At 40.4% G+C, this 19,439-nt stretch overlaps 1 protein-coding gene across 1 annotated transcript in view; it reads left to right on the top strand.

Moving 5' to 3' along the window:
- The first annotated feature begins 1,042 nt into the window (after nt 1–1,042).
- Nucleotides 1,043–19,439, top strand: part of KNL1 (kinetochore scaffold 1) — a 33,415-nt gene continuing 15,018 nt past the window's right edge. The window contains exons 1-16 of the mRNA XM_063439991.1: nt 1,043–1,072; nt 1,224–1,283; nt 2,016–2,077; nt 2,495–2,550; nt 2,630–2,663; nt 2,841–2,878; nt 5,018–5,070; nt 7,144–12,270; nt 13,434–13,497; nt 13,578–13,645; nt 14,674–14,772; nt 16,997–17,112; nt 17,547–17,637; nt 17,717–17,833; nt 17,913–18,000; nt 18,553–18,630. Coding sequence (XP_063296061.1) covers nt 1,043–1,072; nt 1,224–1,283; nt 2,016–2,077; nt 2,495–2,550; nt 2,630–2,663; nt 2,841–2,878; nt 5,018–5,070; nt 7,144–12,270; nt 13,434–13,497; nt 13,578–13,645; nt 14,674–14,772; nt 16,997–17,112; nt 17,547–17,637; nt 17,717–17,833; nt 17,913–18,000; nt 18,553–18,630 — 6,181 coding nt within the window. The remainder of the gene's footprint in view (nt 1,073–1,223; nt 1,284–2,015; nt 2,078–2,494; nt 2,551–2,629; nt 2,664–2,840; nt 2,879–5,017; nt 5,071–7,143; nt 12,271–13,433; nt 13,498–13,577; nt 13,646–14,673; nt 14,773–16,996; nt 17,113–17,546; nt 17,638–17,716; nt 17,834–17,912; nt 18,001–18,552; nt 18,631–19,439) is intronic.

Here is a 19,439-nt window from a genome sequence, read left to right as displayed (position 1 = left end):
ACTGACTGAGAGAGAGACTGACTGACTGACTGACTGACTGAGAGAGAGACTGACTGACTGACTGACTGACTGAGAGAGAGACTGACTGACTGACTGACTGACTGACTGAGAGAGAGACTGACTGACTGACTGACTGACTGACTGACTGAGAGAGAGACTGACTGACTGACTGACTGACTGACTGACTGAGAGAGAGACTGACTGACTGACTGACTGACTGACTGACTGACTGAGAGAGAGACTGACTGACTGACTGACTGACTGACTGAGAGAGAGACTGACTGACTGACTGACTGACTGACTGAGAGAGAGACTGACTGACTGACTGACTGACTGACTGACTGACTGACTGACTGACTGAGAGAGAGACTGACTGACTGACTGACTGACTGACTGACTGAGAGAGAGACTGACTGACTGACTGACTGACTGACTGACTGACTGAGAGAGAGACTGACTGACTGACTGACTGACTGACTGAGAGAGAGACTGACTGACTGACTGACTGACTGAGAGGGCGGGGGTGTGTGTGCTGCTTGAGAGCAGGGTCACTGCGGGGTTTCTCACTGCCATTCTAGCACAACTTGAGTCACATTTTGTAGCTAGCAGGGTGTTTCATTAGTTGCTATGTCTTTGTGTTTTGCAGATTAGCTTTGAGAAATGGATGAAAAGAGTTTGCAGTGCGATGAGTAAGTTTAATCTCTGGCTGTTGATGCATGCGTTTTGCCAAGTGTGACTTCTTTCTTCAAGTGACATTGTTTCTTGCCATCTTGCTTAGAGTTGCCACTTTAAAGGGTGCTCACTCTTATCTGTTCCCCCTTTAAAGTAACCGTTTGCTTAACTTTCTTATTTATTAATGAAATGCTCTATAAAAAGCTTCTAGTACTCAGATACACAGGGTTGTGGTATAGAGGATGGATGACAGGAGACTGGGCCTTTTTTGTCTGGTATGATATTTTATGCATTACGGTATATGTTGTTGCATTTATTTCTAACTTATTATAATTTATTTTGTTTTTTATTTGTAAATGCCAGTGACCAGATGACCAGTCAACAGAGACACATTTCCTCGGTAAGACATTAAAGGGTTACTCCAAGCACCATGAACACTTCAATGCCATGTCATTAGCCAGCCCAAAATAACGTTCCAGACTAATGTAAATTCTGTGTGACACCAGAACTCACTAATGACTCATTTTGTTAAATATGGCTGCTTCCCATAGATTCTGAAGATGTCACGCAGTCACCTGAAAGACTTAGGAAGTGGAAATGAACTTTACCAGGTCAGTGTTCAATGTTTTACATCCGCAGAGATAGGACCTTACATTCCTATTAAAGCTTGTGTGCCTCCATCTTGGTTTCCTGTCAATCCTCCTTAGAAGCCAGGGATAAGCACTCCAGATGTTGTGGTCTACATCTCACATAATGCTTTTGCAGCCCTAATGCTGACAATCAGGGGATATGTGGTTCACAATATCTGGAGTGCCGAAGGTTGCCTACCCCTGTAATAACTTGCCAGTGACTGAATTCTGATGGCGTTTGCTAAATCTTTAAAGGTTTACTCCAACCATCGTGACCACTATGGATTTTTGGCTGAGTGTTTAACAGTTCTTGACGGCGGTAGCACTGCCAGGTGTCAAGTGTGAGGCGTAGGAAAACATACAAAGTTTTAGTCTTTCTCTTAAATGTGTTGGAACATCAGTGAAATCCTAACAATCCGTATTATATCTTCAGGAAATACTCATTTTGCAGGTAACTTTGCTGCTTTAATGCTATAGCTGGTTTAGGGAAGCTCTGGCACTTCAGATATTGTGGACTACATATCACATGAAGCTTTGCCAGCTTTATATAAGATGTAGTCTACAATATCTGTAAGAGCATGATTGGAGATGTTGCCTGCCCCTGCATTTTGTGTTCCTTAACCTGCTGTCACTGTAGTTGCAGGGAACCTCGGTAAGTTTTGCAATGCCTTGCACTCCTCATTTCCTCTAACATTAATTGATGATTATTTGCAGGATTCTGAAATTGACAAGAGGCAAAAAAGTTTACGAAGAGTGAGCTTTGCAAAGACCATAAGGTACTAGTTAATGGACATGTGCAGTTTGTAAGCATTTTGTAAAGGTAAAGGAAATGCTGAACACTGGATCGAAGTGAACTAAACTTAATTTTGCAGAATGTTAAAAAAAACAAAAAAAACTGTTATTTGGCCTGAATTTAGCAATCTGGTTTATAGTTTACTTCTCAGTTCATAGACCTTTTAACTCCGTTAACATTGGATAGAGTGTTCTGAGAGGGAGCCAGAAATTGCACCTTATTGTATGATATTCTATGCCCTCCAAACATGTAGTATAGGATAAGTGTGCAAACCGCAATGTTTCTAGTACCCTGGGGGTAATCTCTTTATAGAAATCACTAAACACTGTGTGTATTCTGCATATTTCTGTCTTTTTTTGACTGAAAGATATCCATTAACTTATGTATGTTTTTATTATAGAGTCTTTACACCAGAGCAGCAAGCTGTGGGAGGAGTGTCATTGGATGATAATCATGGTACAAATTCTAGGTTTATTTACACTGTTACTGGCATGTGTTTTTATATTGTAATTTATATTGTATATTGTCATTTAAGGTGACGGAGGAGCTGCAGAGAATGAGGAATGCGGGTAAATCCTTTTTTTTTTTTTTTTTTTTTTTTTTTTTTACATTATTATAACAGAAAACAAGCTTTTAATGCTGAAATCTTATTGGTGCATTACATTTTATCTTTAACGAATGTGATCTTTAAAAAGACATTTCAAAATCTGTTTTAAGAACAATTTTTTTTTTCTTTTCTTTTGTAGTAATGAAGAGCAAACTAGCACTGTGTGCAATATTTCTGGTAAGTGCCTCTGATTGCCAGCAGAACACGGTATAACATTGCAGAGACAGAATTCTAATACCGCCGATATATTACACTAAATGAGACCATTACATGAACAATCGCTTGATGATGGATGTATAAAAACGCAATAGGAAGGGCAGCGTGGGGGTAGCAACCAAACAGGACGTAGCAGAATTGAAATGTCCCTTTAAGAGAGAGGTTTGTGAAATACTAATTCAGGGATAGACCATCTTTGGCACTCCAATGTTGCAGACTGTATCTCCCATGATGCTTTGACAGCATAACAACTGTAAGAGTATTATGGGAGAGAGAAGAAATACTTGCTTAGCGTTTAATCGGGAAGGGTTAGTAGTGTGAAATGTATTGTACAGGGACCCAATTTAAGGAATGAAAGAGGGGCGAAGTGTCAGAGGACCGACTGCAGCATTCATTTCAGGCTGTAGGGGGCAGTGCGGTTTCTGGGGAGTCCAATTAGGAGAGAATTCCAGTAACCAATGCACAAAATTACCAGGGCATTAACATTCCTTTTAATAGAAGCTTGTGTAAGGAAGGGGTGAATGCAAGCAGGATTGGGCAGCAGATTGGATGTAAGGTCAAAACCACCCCAAGACGGTGAACTCTCAAAGACAGGCTATTGCCATCAACTTGCAGGTAGAGTGTAGGAGGAAGATTAGTCTTACAAGGAGGAAAGAGGAGAAGCATGGTTTTAGAAAATGTGAGGACATTCAATCACAGATGGAAGAGAGGCAATCGGTGACATGTCCTAGAACAGCATGGGAGGAGCTATGTCTGGTTGTCATTGGCAAACAGGTGGTAGCGGTATCCAAAGGAATTAATGTTTGCCAATAGAGGCAGTATAGAGACACCAAGAACAGAGCCTTGGAGTACTCTATCGAGACAGGAGGAGGTGTCATTAGAAAAGGAGACGCTGAATAAATGTTGGAAGAGAGGGCGAGAACCACGAAAGGACGGCGTCTGAAACTGGTGGATTAAGGAGTTTGCAGAATGTGAGCATGATCCACAGTGTGAAAGGCAGCAGAGAAGTCTCCATGAATCCGTATGAAGTAGTGACCTTTGGATTCAGCTACAATTGGATCATTAGTTACTTTAATGAGAGCAGTCTCAGTAGAATAGAGGGTCAAGGAGAGAATTTGAGTTGAAGCATGCTTGATTGGCAAAGACGTGTCGTTCCAGAAGCTTTGAGGAGAATGGGAGCAGAGATATGGGACAGTAGTAAGACTGGTCAAGAGATGACTTCTTGCATGCCTAACAAAAGTCAGACTTTAACTGGTGACAATAACTTGTACTGTAAAACTAGTGACATACAATGTGTCATGTCAGCATCTTACTGAAACCGGATGTACAATTCTTAGTCCTCTTCACCGATCTTCCAAGCCTGTGGTCCTTTTGTAGATCAAGGCACTTAAGTGTGCAAATACCTACATTTGTACACAAGTAGGTTCACATCCTCAACAGGCCTGCATATGCTGGCAACCTTCACATCATTCTTATGGGGGAATAAAAGCTCTCCTTTATCAATACACTTCTTAAATAGCCTAAAGTTTATTTGGCAAACTCTTTACTGTGAGAATGCAAGGAAAGAAACCATTCCCACTTCTGTATCATTTGGTTCTAACCAACGTTACACTTGGGCTTATTTAATGGTAATATAATACATTACTAAATGTTAACGATTGTATCTTCCACAATGATTCATAATGTGTGTTAAAAATAAATACAAGCCGGGTTATTCACTAAAGGGAGAAATCAAGGTGAATTAAGATGTAAGATAAATAGCTAAACTAGGAAAACTCTCTAATCATGCTTTCAGTTATGAAATACTTTGAATTCTTATTATGGTGAATAATCCTGTGATTCGCCCCCTAAGCTTATAATGCAAATGACTTGCCAAAACAATGCAGATTGATTGCTCACTGCCTTCCTTCTCTTTCACTCACACACACACACACACACACACTCTCTATGCTGGCTAGTCGTGGCCCCCTCCAATGTCTTCTTGTTTTCCAAGGATTGAGGCAAACCAACATACTAATGTTTCAGCTAATGTGTCTATTGATTTTTTATTTTTTTTCTCTTCTTCTTTAGCACAAGGTCTAACATGATTTTCTCTTTCAGGAATGGACAGATTGCTGAAAGCCCCTATTCAAACTAGTCTTCGTCTGTCAGAGGTAAGTGAGTCTGGCTGTTTTTCAGTAAATCGTTTTGTTACTTGGGGTGTAGTATGGAAAGTCACAGCTGTCTAACTCAGAATTTAAACATGGTTCGAGTAGATTGTTTTGCGTTTCTAAGACAGAATTAGTGACCGTTTTTCATATAGCTGATCTGCTAAAAAGGAAGAAAAATCCGCTTTTCGGGCTGCTTTTTCCCAGGCTTTACCATCACTCTGCCATTTTGTGTGTAAATTAGTGCCACCAAGGGCATATGCTTGTTTCATACAAATTAATGTTTCCTTCTAACAAAGAAGCAAAAGTTGAATATTTAGGAGGCTTTAAAATCTCTAGTTTCAAGATTTTCTTCAAAAGGGCAAGTAGTTGCATAAAATGGGTGCTTAAAATAACATTTGTTTTCAGCCATGCTGGTTCTAGCTATTAAAGCGGCACTGTCATGCCCCAATCGATTCCTCTTCTCTCCCTCTGTCAGAATCTGTTAATTTCTTCCTGTCCAAGTTTTCTTTAAAACAAAGACAAAGTAGGCTACTTTGTCTTATGGAGGTTTCCTACGCCTGACCAGCGAAGGAGCAAAATGTGCTTCGTTTCCAGTGGTCAGAGCAATTTTCCCACAATTCTTACCATTCCTCCGTGATCATAACTCTCTGGTTGATTGAAATCATAGTTATGAGTCAAATTACACAGCATGGGAAAATTCCAAAGAACTTTCCCACGCTGTGTAAAGTGACACAGAGCACTCTGGTTGGATTTCAAGCCAACCAATCAGAGTGCTGTGACAGGTAAATTTAGGGACCAATCAGCGTTTTGAGCCTAATTGCAGGGTGTGGGAAGGCTTTATAAGCATTTCCCCTCCCTGCAGAGCTCATTTTGCACGGTGTGCTCCATGGGTGAAGATGGTTTATTTTTTGCATTTTTATTTTTTTCCATCACCAAAAAAGATTTTAGGAAAAAAGACCTCAAAAGGAATTTTTTTTTTTTTTTTTTTTAACATGTGTTTAGTTTTCTTCCTCCCCCCCCCTCACTACCGGGGTAGGTAGGGGTTTGTTCATTTTTTTTTTTTTTTTTTGGTGGGTAGTGGGGGGCTGTGATTAGGGGCTTGGGGACCACTAGTCACCTGGGGGAGGATTAATATTTTCATTTAGGGCCCCCTCCCGCTGCTCAGGGGTGAGGGCCGGTGGGGGGGGCCCTCACCCCTGAGCAGCGGGAGGGGGCCCTAAATGAAAATGTTAATCCTCCCCTAGGTGACTAGTGATCCCCAAGCCCCCACTACAATAGGTCCACCCCCATTTGAATTTAGGGCCCCCACCCGCCGCTCAGTAATATTTACTTAGTATTTGTAGATTTGGCTGAAAGACCAGTTTAGGTCTTTCAGCCTTTTGGTAGATGGCTCCCTAATACTGTGGAAATAGGATCGGAGTTTCCTTCATTAGAATGAAATTCCGATACGAACAAAGTCCTGAATGCGTCCTAACACGAATGGAGAAACTGTTCTCATTCTGTTAGGAAGAAATTCAAAAGTTTCGCCGGCGTTCTGTCTTAAGTGACAGGACGTTCGGGAATACGGACAGAAAGCATCGCAAGATCACGGAGAAAAGGTAAGAATTGTGGGGAAATTGCTCTGACCACCGGAAATGAAGCACACTTTGCTCCTCTGCTGGTCAGGCGTAGGAAACCTCCAGAAGACAAAGTAGTCCCTACTTTATTCTATGTTTTAAAGAAAACTAGAGCAGACAGGAAGAAATTAACAGATCCTGTCAGAGAGAGAGAGAAGAGGAAAAAAGAAAGGTAAGTTCAGCATGACCGTGCCGCTTTAATGCTAACAGATGTGCCATGTTTACCTGGGTGCTGATTGGCTAAACTCTTGGCCTGAAAGGTGCAGTATTGGTGTGGCAGGAAGGAACCCTTTAATCACACTTTTCCCCTACGTGATCCCTTGCATGGCAGCTCTTTACATGTAGTGATTTGGTCCTGGAAAGTGTCTTCCAACATATTACCACTGGAAAGTAAACATGGAACACCTTTTAACTGTTTCATTAAAATCTAATATATATTTTTATTTCTTTTGTTATACAGTGCAATGATGAATGGGCAATCAAACCATTGAGTTCGCCATTAAATGCAGATACTGCACCGCTAAAAGTAAAATTCGATGATTTCCTGGCTAGTTTAAAAAGCAACGGAGATGGGCTTAGAGACAGAACAATGGTTTTCTCCTGTGAAAATGATATGGACATGACTGCAAGTAACACGGTGTTTATAGATCAGCTGGATAAAGAAAACCACCAGAATATGGTGCAAACTTCACAAAATAGAGGTCTGTGCAAAAAGACAGAATTTAAATTTTCAACATCTCAAAAAACCTCTACTTCCCAGTCACAAATGGATTCTTTCCTGCCGAAGGTAAAGTGCGATGACTTCATGGCTAGCTTAAAAAGCCACGGAGGTGGGCTTAGAGACAGGACAATGGTGTTCTCCTGTGAAAACGATATGGATATGACTGCAAGTAACACAGTATTTATAGATCAGCTGGATAAAGAAAACCACCAGAATATACCAGAAACAACATTGTTGGCAAGTTTGAAATCACAAAGTGGCGATCTGTGCAAAACTGTGGATTTTAAATCTTTTCAAAAGCCATCCACTTCCCAGTCACAAGTAAATGCTTTGCTTCCAAAGGAAACATTTGATGACTTCATGGCTAGCTTAAAAAACAATGGAACTAGGGACAGAACAATGGTTTTCTCCTGTGAAAATGATATGGACATGACTGCAAGTAACACAGTGTTTATAGATCAGCTGGATAAAGAAAACCATCCGACTATGGTGCAAACTTCACAAAATAGAGGTCTGTGCAAAAAGACAGAATTAACATTTTCAACATCTCCTCAAAAACCCTCCACTTCCCAGTCACAAATGGATTCTTTCCTGCCGAAGGTAAAGTGCGATGACTTCATGGCTAGCTTAAAAAGCCACAGAGGTGGGCTTAGAGACAGGACAATGGTGTTCTCCTGTGAAAATGATATGGATATGACTGCAAGTAACACAGTGTTTATAGATCAGCTGAATAAAGAAAACCAGCAGAATATACCAGAAACAACATTGTTGGCAAGTTTGAAATCGCAAAGTGGGGATCTGTGCAAAAACGCAGATTTTAAATCTTTTCAAAAGCCATCCACTTCCCAGTCACTGCCAAAGGTAAAATGTGATGACTTTGGGGCTAGTTTAAAAAGCCACGGAGGTGGGCTTAGAGACAGGACAATGGTGTTCTCCTGTGAAAATGATATGGACATGACTGCAAGTAACACAGTGTTTATAGATCAGCTGGATAAAGAAAACCACCAGAATATACCAGAAACAACATTGTTAGCAAGTTTTAAATCGCAAAGTGGGGATCTGTGCAAAAACACAGATTTTAAATCTTTTCAAAAGCCATCCACTTCCCAGTCACTGCCAAAGGTAAAATGTGATGACTTTGGGGCTAGTTTAAAAAGCCACGGAGGTGGGCTTAGAGACAGGACAATGGTGTTCTCCTGTGAAAACGATATGGACATGACTGCAAGTAACACAGTGTTTATAGATCAGCTGGATAAAGAAAACCACCAGAATATACCAGAAACAACATTGTTGGCAAGTTTGAAATCACAAAGTGGGGATCTGTGCAAAAACACAGATTTTAAATCTTTAACATCTTCTCAAAAGCCATCCACTTCCCAGTCAAACACGGGATCTTTACAGTGGCCAAAAATCAAGTTTGATTTTAAGACTAGTTCAACAACAGAACTGACCACCAAATGCTTGGGAAATAATGAGAAAATTTTTCCTGATAATTTGCCTTCTAGTTCTGCAGTAAATCCACCTTCAGATTGCCGGATGATGCCTCCATTTGCTCGAACGTACGAAATGACGGGTAATGTGACGCAGATTTTCAGAGAGCACGAAGGTCTGGATTTAACGCAATGTCACACAACCAGTATTACCTCCTTTATTCCATTGTCCGCTAATCCACCTGTACCTGAGGACCTCCTTTATAAATCTTCAAGGTCTAAGTTGAAGGACAAAACAAAACTTTTTGAGGAAGATATGGATATGACGCGTAGCAACACTGTTAACATAGAAGATATTCAACATGATGCTCATCCCTTTGTTAAAATTCGTAAATCGACTGGGGTTGGTTCACTCGCACCTGATAGGACAATAATTTTCAAAGATTCAAAAGAAATGGACTTTACTGGAATTAACACGGATTTAGACAAGTGTTCTACACTTCTAGTAGATGGCAAGGTCACAGATATCCCAGAACCTGGTACAAATCACGAAATGCACGCTAACCTAGATATGCCGCACACGTTGCCTGACAGAACGGTTTTATTTTCTTGTGACCATGATATGGATTTTACAAAATCACATACCGTTTCAATAGACTCCAAGAACAGCCAAGAGCCAGCAATCCCTGATAAACCGAAGAATATCAGAAATAATAAACGTAGTGATAATTCACGTGGTGGTTTAAGACTGTCGTCATTGGTTAATATTGAGACATTATTTTCAATGAGTAACGACTTGGACAACCCAGTCAACAATGGGAACGGTGTTGGAGCTTTAAACATGCCTAGTGTACATAACAAAACACAGCATCTGCAGGATGACATGGAGATAACGGACACTGGCAGGAACGACATACATGAAGACATTTTGTTTCCGGTAAAGGTTATTACAAATACTTCTTTCAAAGAAAAGACCGTATTTTTTTCACCTGACCAGAAAGACATGGACATTAGTCGATCACATACCGTTGCCATCGATCACCAGATCAGATCTGAAATCCAAGTGACTGATGGGAAAGAATGTAGGTCTATTCTAACACACAGAAAGGTGGTGTCTCCTTCAAAGTTTAAAAGCCACATATTTGCTACAGATATAAAGGATTATGGAAGGGAACTGTGCACATCACCTGTCCGGGGGACTCCCTGTAACAGAGAAATCTGTATTGCTTTACCAAATGAAGAGGGCATGGATTTTACCAAGTCACACACTGTTTATATTGAAAGACCTGTTACAGAAAATCTAGACAACAAATGTTTGCCAGTAAGCAAAACAAAGGAAATATCTCTTAATAACACACTGCGTGACAAGACCATTTTATTTCCATCTGGTGAGAACGATATGGATATTACACAACTGCGTACTGCTAATATTGAAACAAAACTCTTGTATACAAATGTGAGCACTGCTAAAATACCACAAAAATCTGTTGGGGCTGGCTTGCAATCTGTTCTTCCTGAAAAGACACTTGTATGTGAAGATGAAATGGAACTTACAAAAAGCCACACAATGATTATTGATTTGAAAGATCCATCAAAGTCTCGTGGCCAGAATCTTTCAGTTGGCGAAAGTCCTCTTTGTGCAGCTGATTCACAACAAAAGCAGGATGTCACAATGTCAACTGCTGTTCTTTTAAGTGAAGGAACTACTTCAGGGAGCTTTAAATCAGGTGTCCCTGTCAAACATTCAATATCTTCTAGAAAGACTGATAATTTAGTGGGTGATGAGCATATGATCGGCTCAAACTCTGCTCTGATAATGAGCCATGTAGAGAACCGAAGCATAGAAAGGAGACATACAGTATGTAATCCATCCCAGGATAAGACTCTGATGTTCTCCTGTGACCCAGATCATATGGAGATAACACGATCGCACACTGTTGCCATTGAGAGAGTCTCTAGTGAGGTACCTAAAATCCAAAGTCCCGATATAAAAGACGTGAATGATTTTACTGAAGTGACACAAAATGACTATAATGTAACTTTGTGTGTCACACAAGCTAGTGATAGTAACTTCGTTAAAACAAAAGATCTTACAATGGAAGTAGACATGACAAACCATGGAAATGTGTTTGCTAATTTCAAGGGCATTCTTCCAGCGACGCATGGTGATCATTCTGAGAAGGTGGATGTGCATGGCTTCACTACTGGAAAAGCTTCCTCTGAGGGGGTTTTACCTCTCAATCCCTGTGATAAGGCTGAAAACGATCCACAAGTTTTCACAAACCTTTCAATGAAACATGTGGAGATCTGTGATAATAGTAATAGCAGTTTTGACAATCCTCAAGAAGCCAAAACAGATAATGTTGCCTGCGTTGTATTCCACAATGAATGCGATGGTACCTCAGTGGAAGATGAAGCTGCCATTCCAAATAAAAATGTGATGACCGTTAATGACCAGGCAGCCAAGAAAGAGAAACTGAAATCAAAGAGGGTGTCATTTGTGCTTCCTCAGAGCAAGATCGAAATGTCAGATGTAATAACTGCTCCCCCAAACTGCTCCCCCGTGTTACCCCAAATTCCTTTCACATCAGAAATTGGGAGCCCTGAACGTGAAAGGGAGAGCAAGACTGAAACTTTATCTCCAGGTTATGGCCCAGTGTCTGGTTCTACTGCTTCACAATTGGTTTGCTTTAAACCAGTAGAAAATGCAATTTTAAGAGATTGGGATGGCTCTCTTAACAGAGCATCCAATAACTTGCATTCTGTTCCAAAGGTGAGTGACAGGGTGGATCCTGGTAATGTAGAGATCCTAAAAAGTAACCCTATACGCCGCAGTATTAATGACATTCATTTAAAGATAAAAAGCTTGACTAGAAAGTCTAGAAGCACTTCAACTGGTCACATTGTTCACGCGTCTCCCCCTGCAGATCAGGAATTACAGCCTGGGGAAGCAGCCACTATAGAAAGGGATGAACACTGTGAAGTGGAGGAAACCCTTCCGAAAGACAGATTCTTGCCAAATAGACTTTCTGTAAAGATTGTGCAGCCTAAATTGCCCCATAAAAGGAGTTCTGGCGTGGATAAAATCCCAGAGACACGTTCATCTTCTGAAAGCCGTGGGAAACGTGACCGGACCTCTCTGATACGCCTCAAGGCTCTGACTGATATTGATGATTCCACATACATCGATAAGGAGATGCTGCCTGCTTATCCAGGTGATCCAAATGATGACGTACTTGGTTTTGAGGTACCTGAAGGTGCCTGGGAATCATTGTGTGAAAAGGAACCCCATAGAGATACAGACAGCTGTTTGTCTGAACCTGGAGAAACAAAGACTTGTCGGAAGCGAGCTCGGAAGACTGAAGAAGTAGCAGATAATGCTAGCGTGAAGAGAGTCCGACAGAATGACGACACAGCTTGCACGACCGTTCCAAAGGTGAGGGGGGGGGGGGGGCTTTCATGTGTGCTGCACTAGTTTAAGCTTTGCCTTTAATAGTTGCCATTGTTTAAACCTCTCATTCTGTCTTTACCTCTCTAATGCTTTTAAAACATGTATCAGGATCACTTTCCGTTCTGTTTTAAAGGAGCACTTGGGGCACCAATAAATGTTTTGGAGAATGCTGCACACAGTTTCAGTCCCAACCATACTTGGGGAAGTAGATTTTAATTAAAGGGGCACTGTGCACACCCAGACCACTTCAGCCCATTGAAGTGGTCTGGGTGCATCTCCCACCACCCTTAACCCTGAGCATGTAATTATTGCCGTTTTTATAGTCAGGGTGTGTGGCTAAAGAGGCAGATTCAGGGTGCAGCATTCCGCAAACCTACTGCAATCTTCTGCATTATTAGTGTATTCTAGTTCTGCTGCTCTGGAGCTGCATTTTCTTTGCTAAAATCTTTCATAGACCTAGCTATTGTATGTAAACCGCGAGTCATTTACATTTACTGCACACAAAACAAGATCCAATGTAAATCACATACTTGTGGTAGAATAAGACACAATTGTCTGACTTTAAAGAAGTAAAATAATATTTATAACAAATGGGAAGCTTTACTTTCATGGATTCACGTTGTAAAAGCAGTGTATTAAGGATATATGCAACTTAGATGGTCACTGCTACTATTATTGTGGATACATGTTTAACATACAATAATGGCCTGCTCTGTTGCTGCAGATCTTTGAAAAGGGCTGGCTTAGCATCATGGTAAATGTAGTTTCAAAGTATCCATGCAGTGCCATGGTCATTAATGACTGTGCCAACCATAGTGTTATATGGAAAGCCTGGTGTTTAATGGGATATACAGTTACTTTTCTTTTGCCCGCTTAAACTTGTTTGTACCTTTTATTGGAATTAGGCGTGCAGTGAAGAAAAGTATAAAACACATTTCCCATGATGCTTGGGTACATTAGAGTATCTGCATGTTTTAGTACAATTTGTACGCACCCCATTATCGCTCTCTGGCATCATGGGGAGTAACGAAAACTTTGCATTCTGGCGTACGATGAAATTAAAAAGGTTATTCTGATACTTTGTGTATTAAAGGAACGCTGCTATTTATGTTAATCCATATTCTTCATTGTTTATTTATTTTGTAAAGACTTTGGCTTCTGTAGAGCCGACATACTCCGCCAGCTATGTGGACTCTCGCATAGAACTAAGCAGTAAGTAATATTTCTATTTACTAAATAACCATCTGTGTCCCAGAACTTCTGTAATTCAAGGCTTTGTTTACCACCTACAGGCCAGCAGTTTAGTCAAATGGATTCTCCATCACAATGGGACGCAGAATGTGATAAGAGTCTGTGGCAGGTACGTAGGTAATGGCTGGGAAAACCTTACAGTGAATAAATGTAATGCCGGGATCCTGGCTGACTTTACCCTAAATACATTTAATGCCGGCATACTGGCTGACTTTACACTAAATACATTTAATGCCGGCATACTGGCTGACTTTACACTAAATACATTTAATGCCGACATACTGGCTGACTTTACACTAAATACATTTAATGCCGACATACTGGCTGACTTTACACTAAATACATTTAATGCCGACATACTGGCTGACTTTACACTAAATACATTTAATGCCGACATACTGGCTGACTTTACACTAAATACATTTAATGCCGACATACTGGCTGACTTTACACTAAATACATTTAATGCCGACATACTGGCTGACTTTACACTAAATACATTTAATGCCGGCATACTGGCTGACTTTACACTAAATACATTTAATGCCGGCATACTGGCTGACTTTACACTAAATACATTTAATGCCGGCATACTGGCTGACTTTACACTAAATACATTTAATACTGGCTGACTTTACACTAAATACATTTAATGGCGACATACTGGCTGACTTTACACTAAATACATTTAATGCCGACATACTGGCTGACTTTACACTAAATACATTTAATGCCGACATACTGGCTGACTTTACACTAAATACATTTAATGCCGACATACCGGCTGACTTTACACTAAATACATTTAATGCCGGCATACCGGCTGTCTTTACACTAAATACATTTAATGCCGGCATACTGGCTGACTTTACACTAAATACATTTAATGCCGGCATACTGGATTATATTCAGACTAAACACTGTGTTGCCATGATTCAATTTCTGCCTGGGGTCTTATTTGCTCATTCTGTGAGATACTGAAAGCAGGAATAGGCAACCCACTCCAGATATTGACTACGTTTCCAAGATGCTTTGTCTGTAAGAGCATTGTGGGCGATGTAGTCGAAGGTTGCCTGCCCCTGCGCTATGTAATGTTGATGCTAAACACAGGTCCTTACTTGATCATTTGTCTTTTAGAAATTCCAGGACGGCTCGATTACTGTAAAGGAGTTCTTTACTCTGCTTAGAATTCCGATTCTAATTCAAAAGCCGCGATATAGTGAGCTTCCGGCCAATGTGAGTATTATTTAATGGACGTGCTGGCTAGAGTCTCTCCAGTCAGTTACTTCATCTTTCACGTGGATATGATGGAAATGGTCTCAGCTGAACCATCACTGGCTGCATTTCAGCAAGCCAGGACTCCACTTCCACTAGCCGTTGGTAAGTGTGCCATGGATCCTCCAGGCAGAACCAGAAGCCTATCCCAACATTTTCCACATTGATTTCCAGCTGGCAGTAGTGGGAAGAATGTATTCATGTTTGTGAAAACATTAGATGAATTGTACTCGTCCTGGTTGATCGCTGTGCCAGATACAGCTCCTAGCTCTTGTAGCGTCTGCCTCTTCCTCTTCCTCTCACTGCGGGTTTGGGGGAACAGATCATGTTAATGGCTATTTCCATGTTTTTCTTCAAGATGGCTTTTTGTTTTTTCCTGTGAAACTAAAAAGAAACCTATGGAATCTGGAACACAAACCTGTATTCCTGACTCTATATAGTATAAAAATCACTATTCAGCCCCCCTAAATAGAAACCTAAAATGTGACGCAGATAAGAACCAATTGGCCCATCTAGTCTGCTCAATAAACTAAATATAGTCAAATATCCCTAATTTCCAGTCTGCCGGCAATCCGCCTCCTTGGCTGACCTCATCACACGTGGTAGGCTGAGCCAATCACAATGCTTCCCCATAGGATTGGCTGAGACTGTCAAGGAGGCAGATCAGGGGCAGAGCCAGCATGATTCAAACAGCCCTGGCCAAGAAGTATCTCCTTATAGAGATACATGAATCCATGCATCTCTATGAGGAAAGTTCAGTGTCTGCATACAGAGGGTGGAGACACTAAATGTCAGTCACACTGTGAAGCACCTCTAGCAGCCATCTGTGGAGTGGCCAGTGGAGGTACCACTAGGCTGTAATATAAACACTGCATTTTCTCTGAAAAGACAGTGTTTACAGCAAAAAGCCTGAAGGGAATGATAATATTCATAGATGTATAAAATGTGATGGCAGATAAGAACCATTCGGCCCATCTAGTCTGCCCAATTTTCTAAATACTTATATTATTTTTAAACCTTTGCCCCTCTAATTTAAGACCATGTCCTCTTGTTCTGGTAGTCTCCTAATTTACTGTGTTGATTCCCTTTATGTATTTAAATGTTTCTATCATATCGCCCCTGTCTCGTCTTTCCTCCAAGCTATACATGTTAAGTTCCTTTAACCTTTCCTGGTAAGTTTTATCCTGCTATCCATGAACCAGTTTAGTAGCCCTTCTCTGAACTCTCTCTAAAGTATCAATATCCTTCTGAAGATACGGTCTCCAGTGCTGCGTACAATACTCCAAGTGAGGTCTCAACAGTGTTCTGTACAATGGCATGAGCACTTCCCTCTTTCTACTGCTAATACCTCTCCCTATACAACCAAGCATTCTGCTAGCATGTCCTGCTGCTCTATTACTCACTAGAACAATTACATTAAGCTGTTTACCGTTCAATAAGCTGTAGTTGTTCTGGTTACTATAGTGTCCCTTTAAATATTATTGCTATTAGTTGGAAACTCTGCCTCGTCCAGTGCATCCTCCTTAAAGGGGCCCTTTAAGTGCTGTATCTACTGCATCATTTTTTTTTTTATTATTTTTTTTTCATTCTGGTAATGGGAGGCTCTGGGCACGGTCTGGTGATGCATTTAGCTGATCAGCACCATCCATAAACAGACAAGATGCTGGAGTCCTGGCGGACACAGAACTTGGGGCAGCTCCAGTAGCCGCTCAGCACTAACGGCTCCTAATGGTTATGCTGTACAACGTACATATGTCAGTTGCTCACACACTTCTGGCATTCCCGAAACAAAACCTTAACATTTCTGTTTTACTTGACTTAAATTTGTAGATTGTATTTAATCTTAACAAAGCAGAGGGACATGTTGGATGAAGTAGGTAAATCGTATCATTAGCTCATATTATGGAATATAAACTCCAAATATTCACAAATTAAATCCGAATAGAAATACTGAAGCAAAATTAGCTGCTCTGGAGTAATTCTCCAGCTCTGTAGTCACCGCTATGACTAGACTGATTTGAAGAATGTTTCCAGATGAGCTATTTTACGTTCACTTTTACCGTTCAGATTTAATTCACACACAGTTTTCTGCACCCCCATGTTAGTTAATGGTTTACACTCTGACTTGTCACTGCATTCATGTTTTATATTGTATTTTTGCGATTTTCCTCCTCCCCCCCTACAGAGCAGACCGAGCGAAGGCCAAAATCCTTTAGACGTTTTATTAGACCACCATATCTACCAGCACAGATTGCAGGTGTACGAGGAGGAGTGCAATAGGCTGTATCAGACAATAGAAGAGTAAGACTTACTTTATTCCTCTTGAACATATTTTCAAAATATTATTCTATACCTTTTTCATTAAGGACAGAAATGCTATTTACCGGAGCGGACATAAGGTAGGCTTACCGTTTATAACTTGCCAAGATATTCCAGTGGTGAACAATATGTAAAACTAGACAAACCATTCTAACAAAACGTGTTCATTGTGAGTGGTCAGTAGGTGAAGAAGAGGGCCCTGTCCAAAGGAGCTTACAATCTACAGCTCTGGTACAGCTGAAACGAATGTTGTCTTGCCAGCTTTTAGTGTTTGTATTCTAGAACAGGCAATCCACCTTTTGGAATCCTTGCACTATACCAGCCGCCCTGTGTCATAGTCACACATATTGCATCATCACATTTTCCTTTGTATAAAAAGTGCCCTATTCCAAAATCTCCATCTCTTCCTTGTTTAGGCTTAAAGTGTGTGCAGAGACGCAGGAGAAACCTTTAATTGCTGTGAATAGCCTTCTCTGGGAAGCCATGAGAATGTGCTCAGAGGAAGAGGTATTGATAACCCCCCCCAACTTACTGCCTAGCTCTGTATGGGATCCGTTGCTTTATTCATGGGTGCCTTTTATTTTAGGTTCTATACTTTGGAGTCCAACTGAAGAGTCTGAAGGCATCGTATGCCAAGAAAAGTAAATGTATAGGCCACAAGGATAAAGTTGAGATGTACAGCAAGCTCCTGAACACCGCTGAGGTATTTGGTGTAACAATGAAACCTGCTCCTAATTGTGGTTCCGTGACTAACTGCTTTCAATCTGGGTTTTGCTGTGTAGGGTGAGAAGCAGCAGCTGCAGTCTATCATCAGTGATGCTGACGAGCTGATTGAAGAGGTGGAAAAGATGATCTCTGATTTGGAAAGGGGTTCGTCTTCTAATTCTTGTTTCTATTATAATCTATTTTATTTTTCTATGTCAAGCTCCATATTACTGCCCTTTTTGTTTGCACAACATACAGCGAGACAGCCTGTTTACATAAATAATTTATCATGGAATAAATGGAGAACTTATTGAATAGATGTGACCATCTCTTATGTATTTCATATCAGTAGTCCATCGCAGAAGCCCCGCTTTATCCCACCACTGCTGACATATTTACTAAAACCCCACTGCTAGCTAAGACTTTTCATCCCCTTTTCACACTTGGTAAAAACCTGCTAATTCAACTCTGGAAATGAGTTGTGTAGATAAAGCGCTCTTCATCACGGTAAATGTACTAAGGAGATCTCGTACCATTAAGCTAAACTTCTCCAGTTTGGAACAGTGGGATTACGTGGGCTACAGATTAAACTAGTCATTGTCTGACCTCCTCAGTAAGTCAAACCGGTTCATGTGCCCTGTTGAGTTCTTACAGCTTGTGTAGAATTTTCCATTGATGGGAGGCTTGCTGCTTACTGATCCTCCTTCGTCTTCACAGAAACTGCTGAGCTGAGAAGCCAGTGTGAGAGTGGAAGGTTTATCTGTAAAGATCCCAAGGTGCAGGAGTTGGAGATTGGTAAGTTCACTTAAAGGAATATTCCAATGGTGTGTGGTAGAAATAAAATTACCCCGCACAGGGTAGGAACTATAAATTGGGCTACTTCACACTATATAACGAACGATAAATATAAAAACTAAACCAGTGTGAGCGCTCCTTCATAAATTATAAAATAGAATAAAGCATGAGAAAAATACTCTTTTAACCCCTTAAGGACTGGACTTTTTTTTGCGATGTTGTACATTTGCGACCAGGCATCTTTTTACACTTTTGTGGTGTTTGTGTTTAGCTGTAATTTTCCGCTCTCTCATTTACTGTTCATATACAAATTATATATTGTTTTTTTCAGGACAAAAGGGGCTTTCTTTACATACCATTATTTATATAATCTCATGTAATTTAATTTTTAAAAAATGAAAAAATATGATGAAAAATTGAAAAAAATACATGTTTTTTGACTTTTATGTGAAAAATCTTTTATTCATCTACAAAAGCGAATGAAAAAAACTGCTAAATAGATTCAAAATTTTGTCCTGAGTTTAAAAATACCCAGTGTTTACATGCTTTTTGCTATTTTTTTGCATGTTATAGGGCTATAAGTACAAGTAGGATATTGCGGTTTCAAAACATATATTTTTAAAATTTATCAATAGTGACATTGTAACACTATTATCTGTCATAAATCGCTGAATAACACCCCACATGTACATATTTTTTTTAAAGTAGACAACCCAGGGTATTCAATATGGGGTATGTCCAGACTTTTTTAGTAGCCACTTCGTCGCAAACACTGGCCAAAGTTAGCGTTCATATTTGTTTGTGTGTGA

This window comes from Pelobates fuscus, chromosome 13, assembly GCF_036172605.1.
Source record: "Pelobates fuscus isolate aPelFus1 chromosome 13, aPelFus1.pri, whole genome shotgun sequence".
Taxonomy (NCBI): Eukaryota; Metazoa; Chordata; class Amphibia; order Anura; family Pelobatidae; genus Pelobates; species Pelobates fuscus.
Note: the sequence above shows the minus strand (reverse complement) of the source record. Positions and strands in the feature narration are given on the sequence as shown.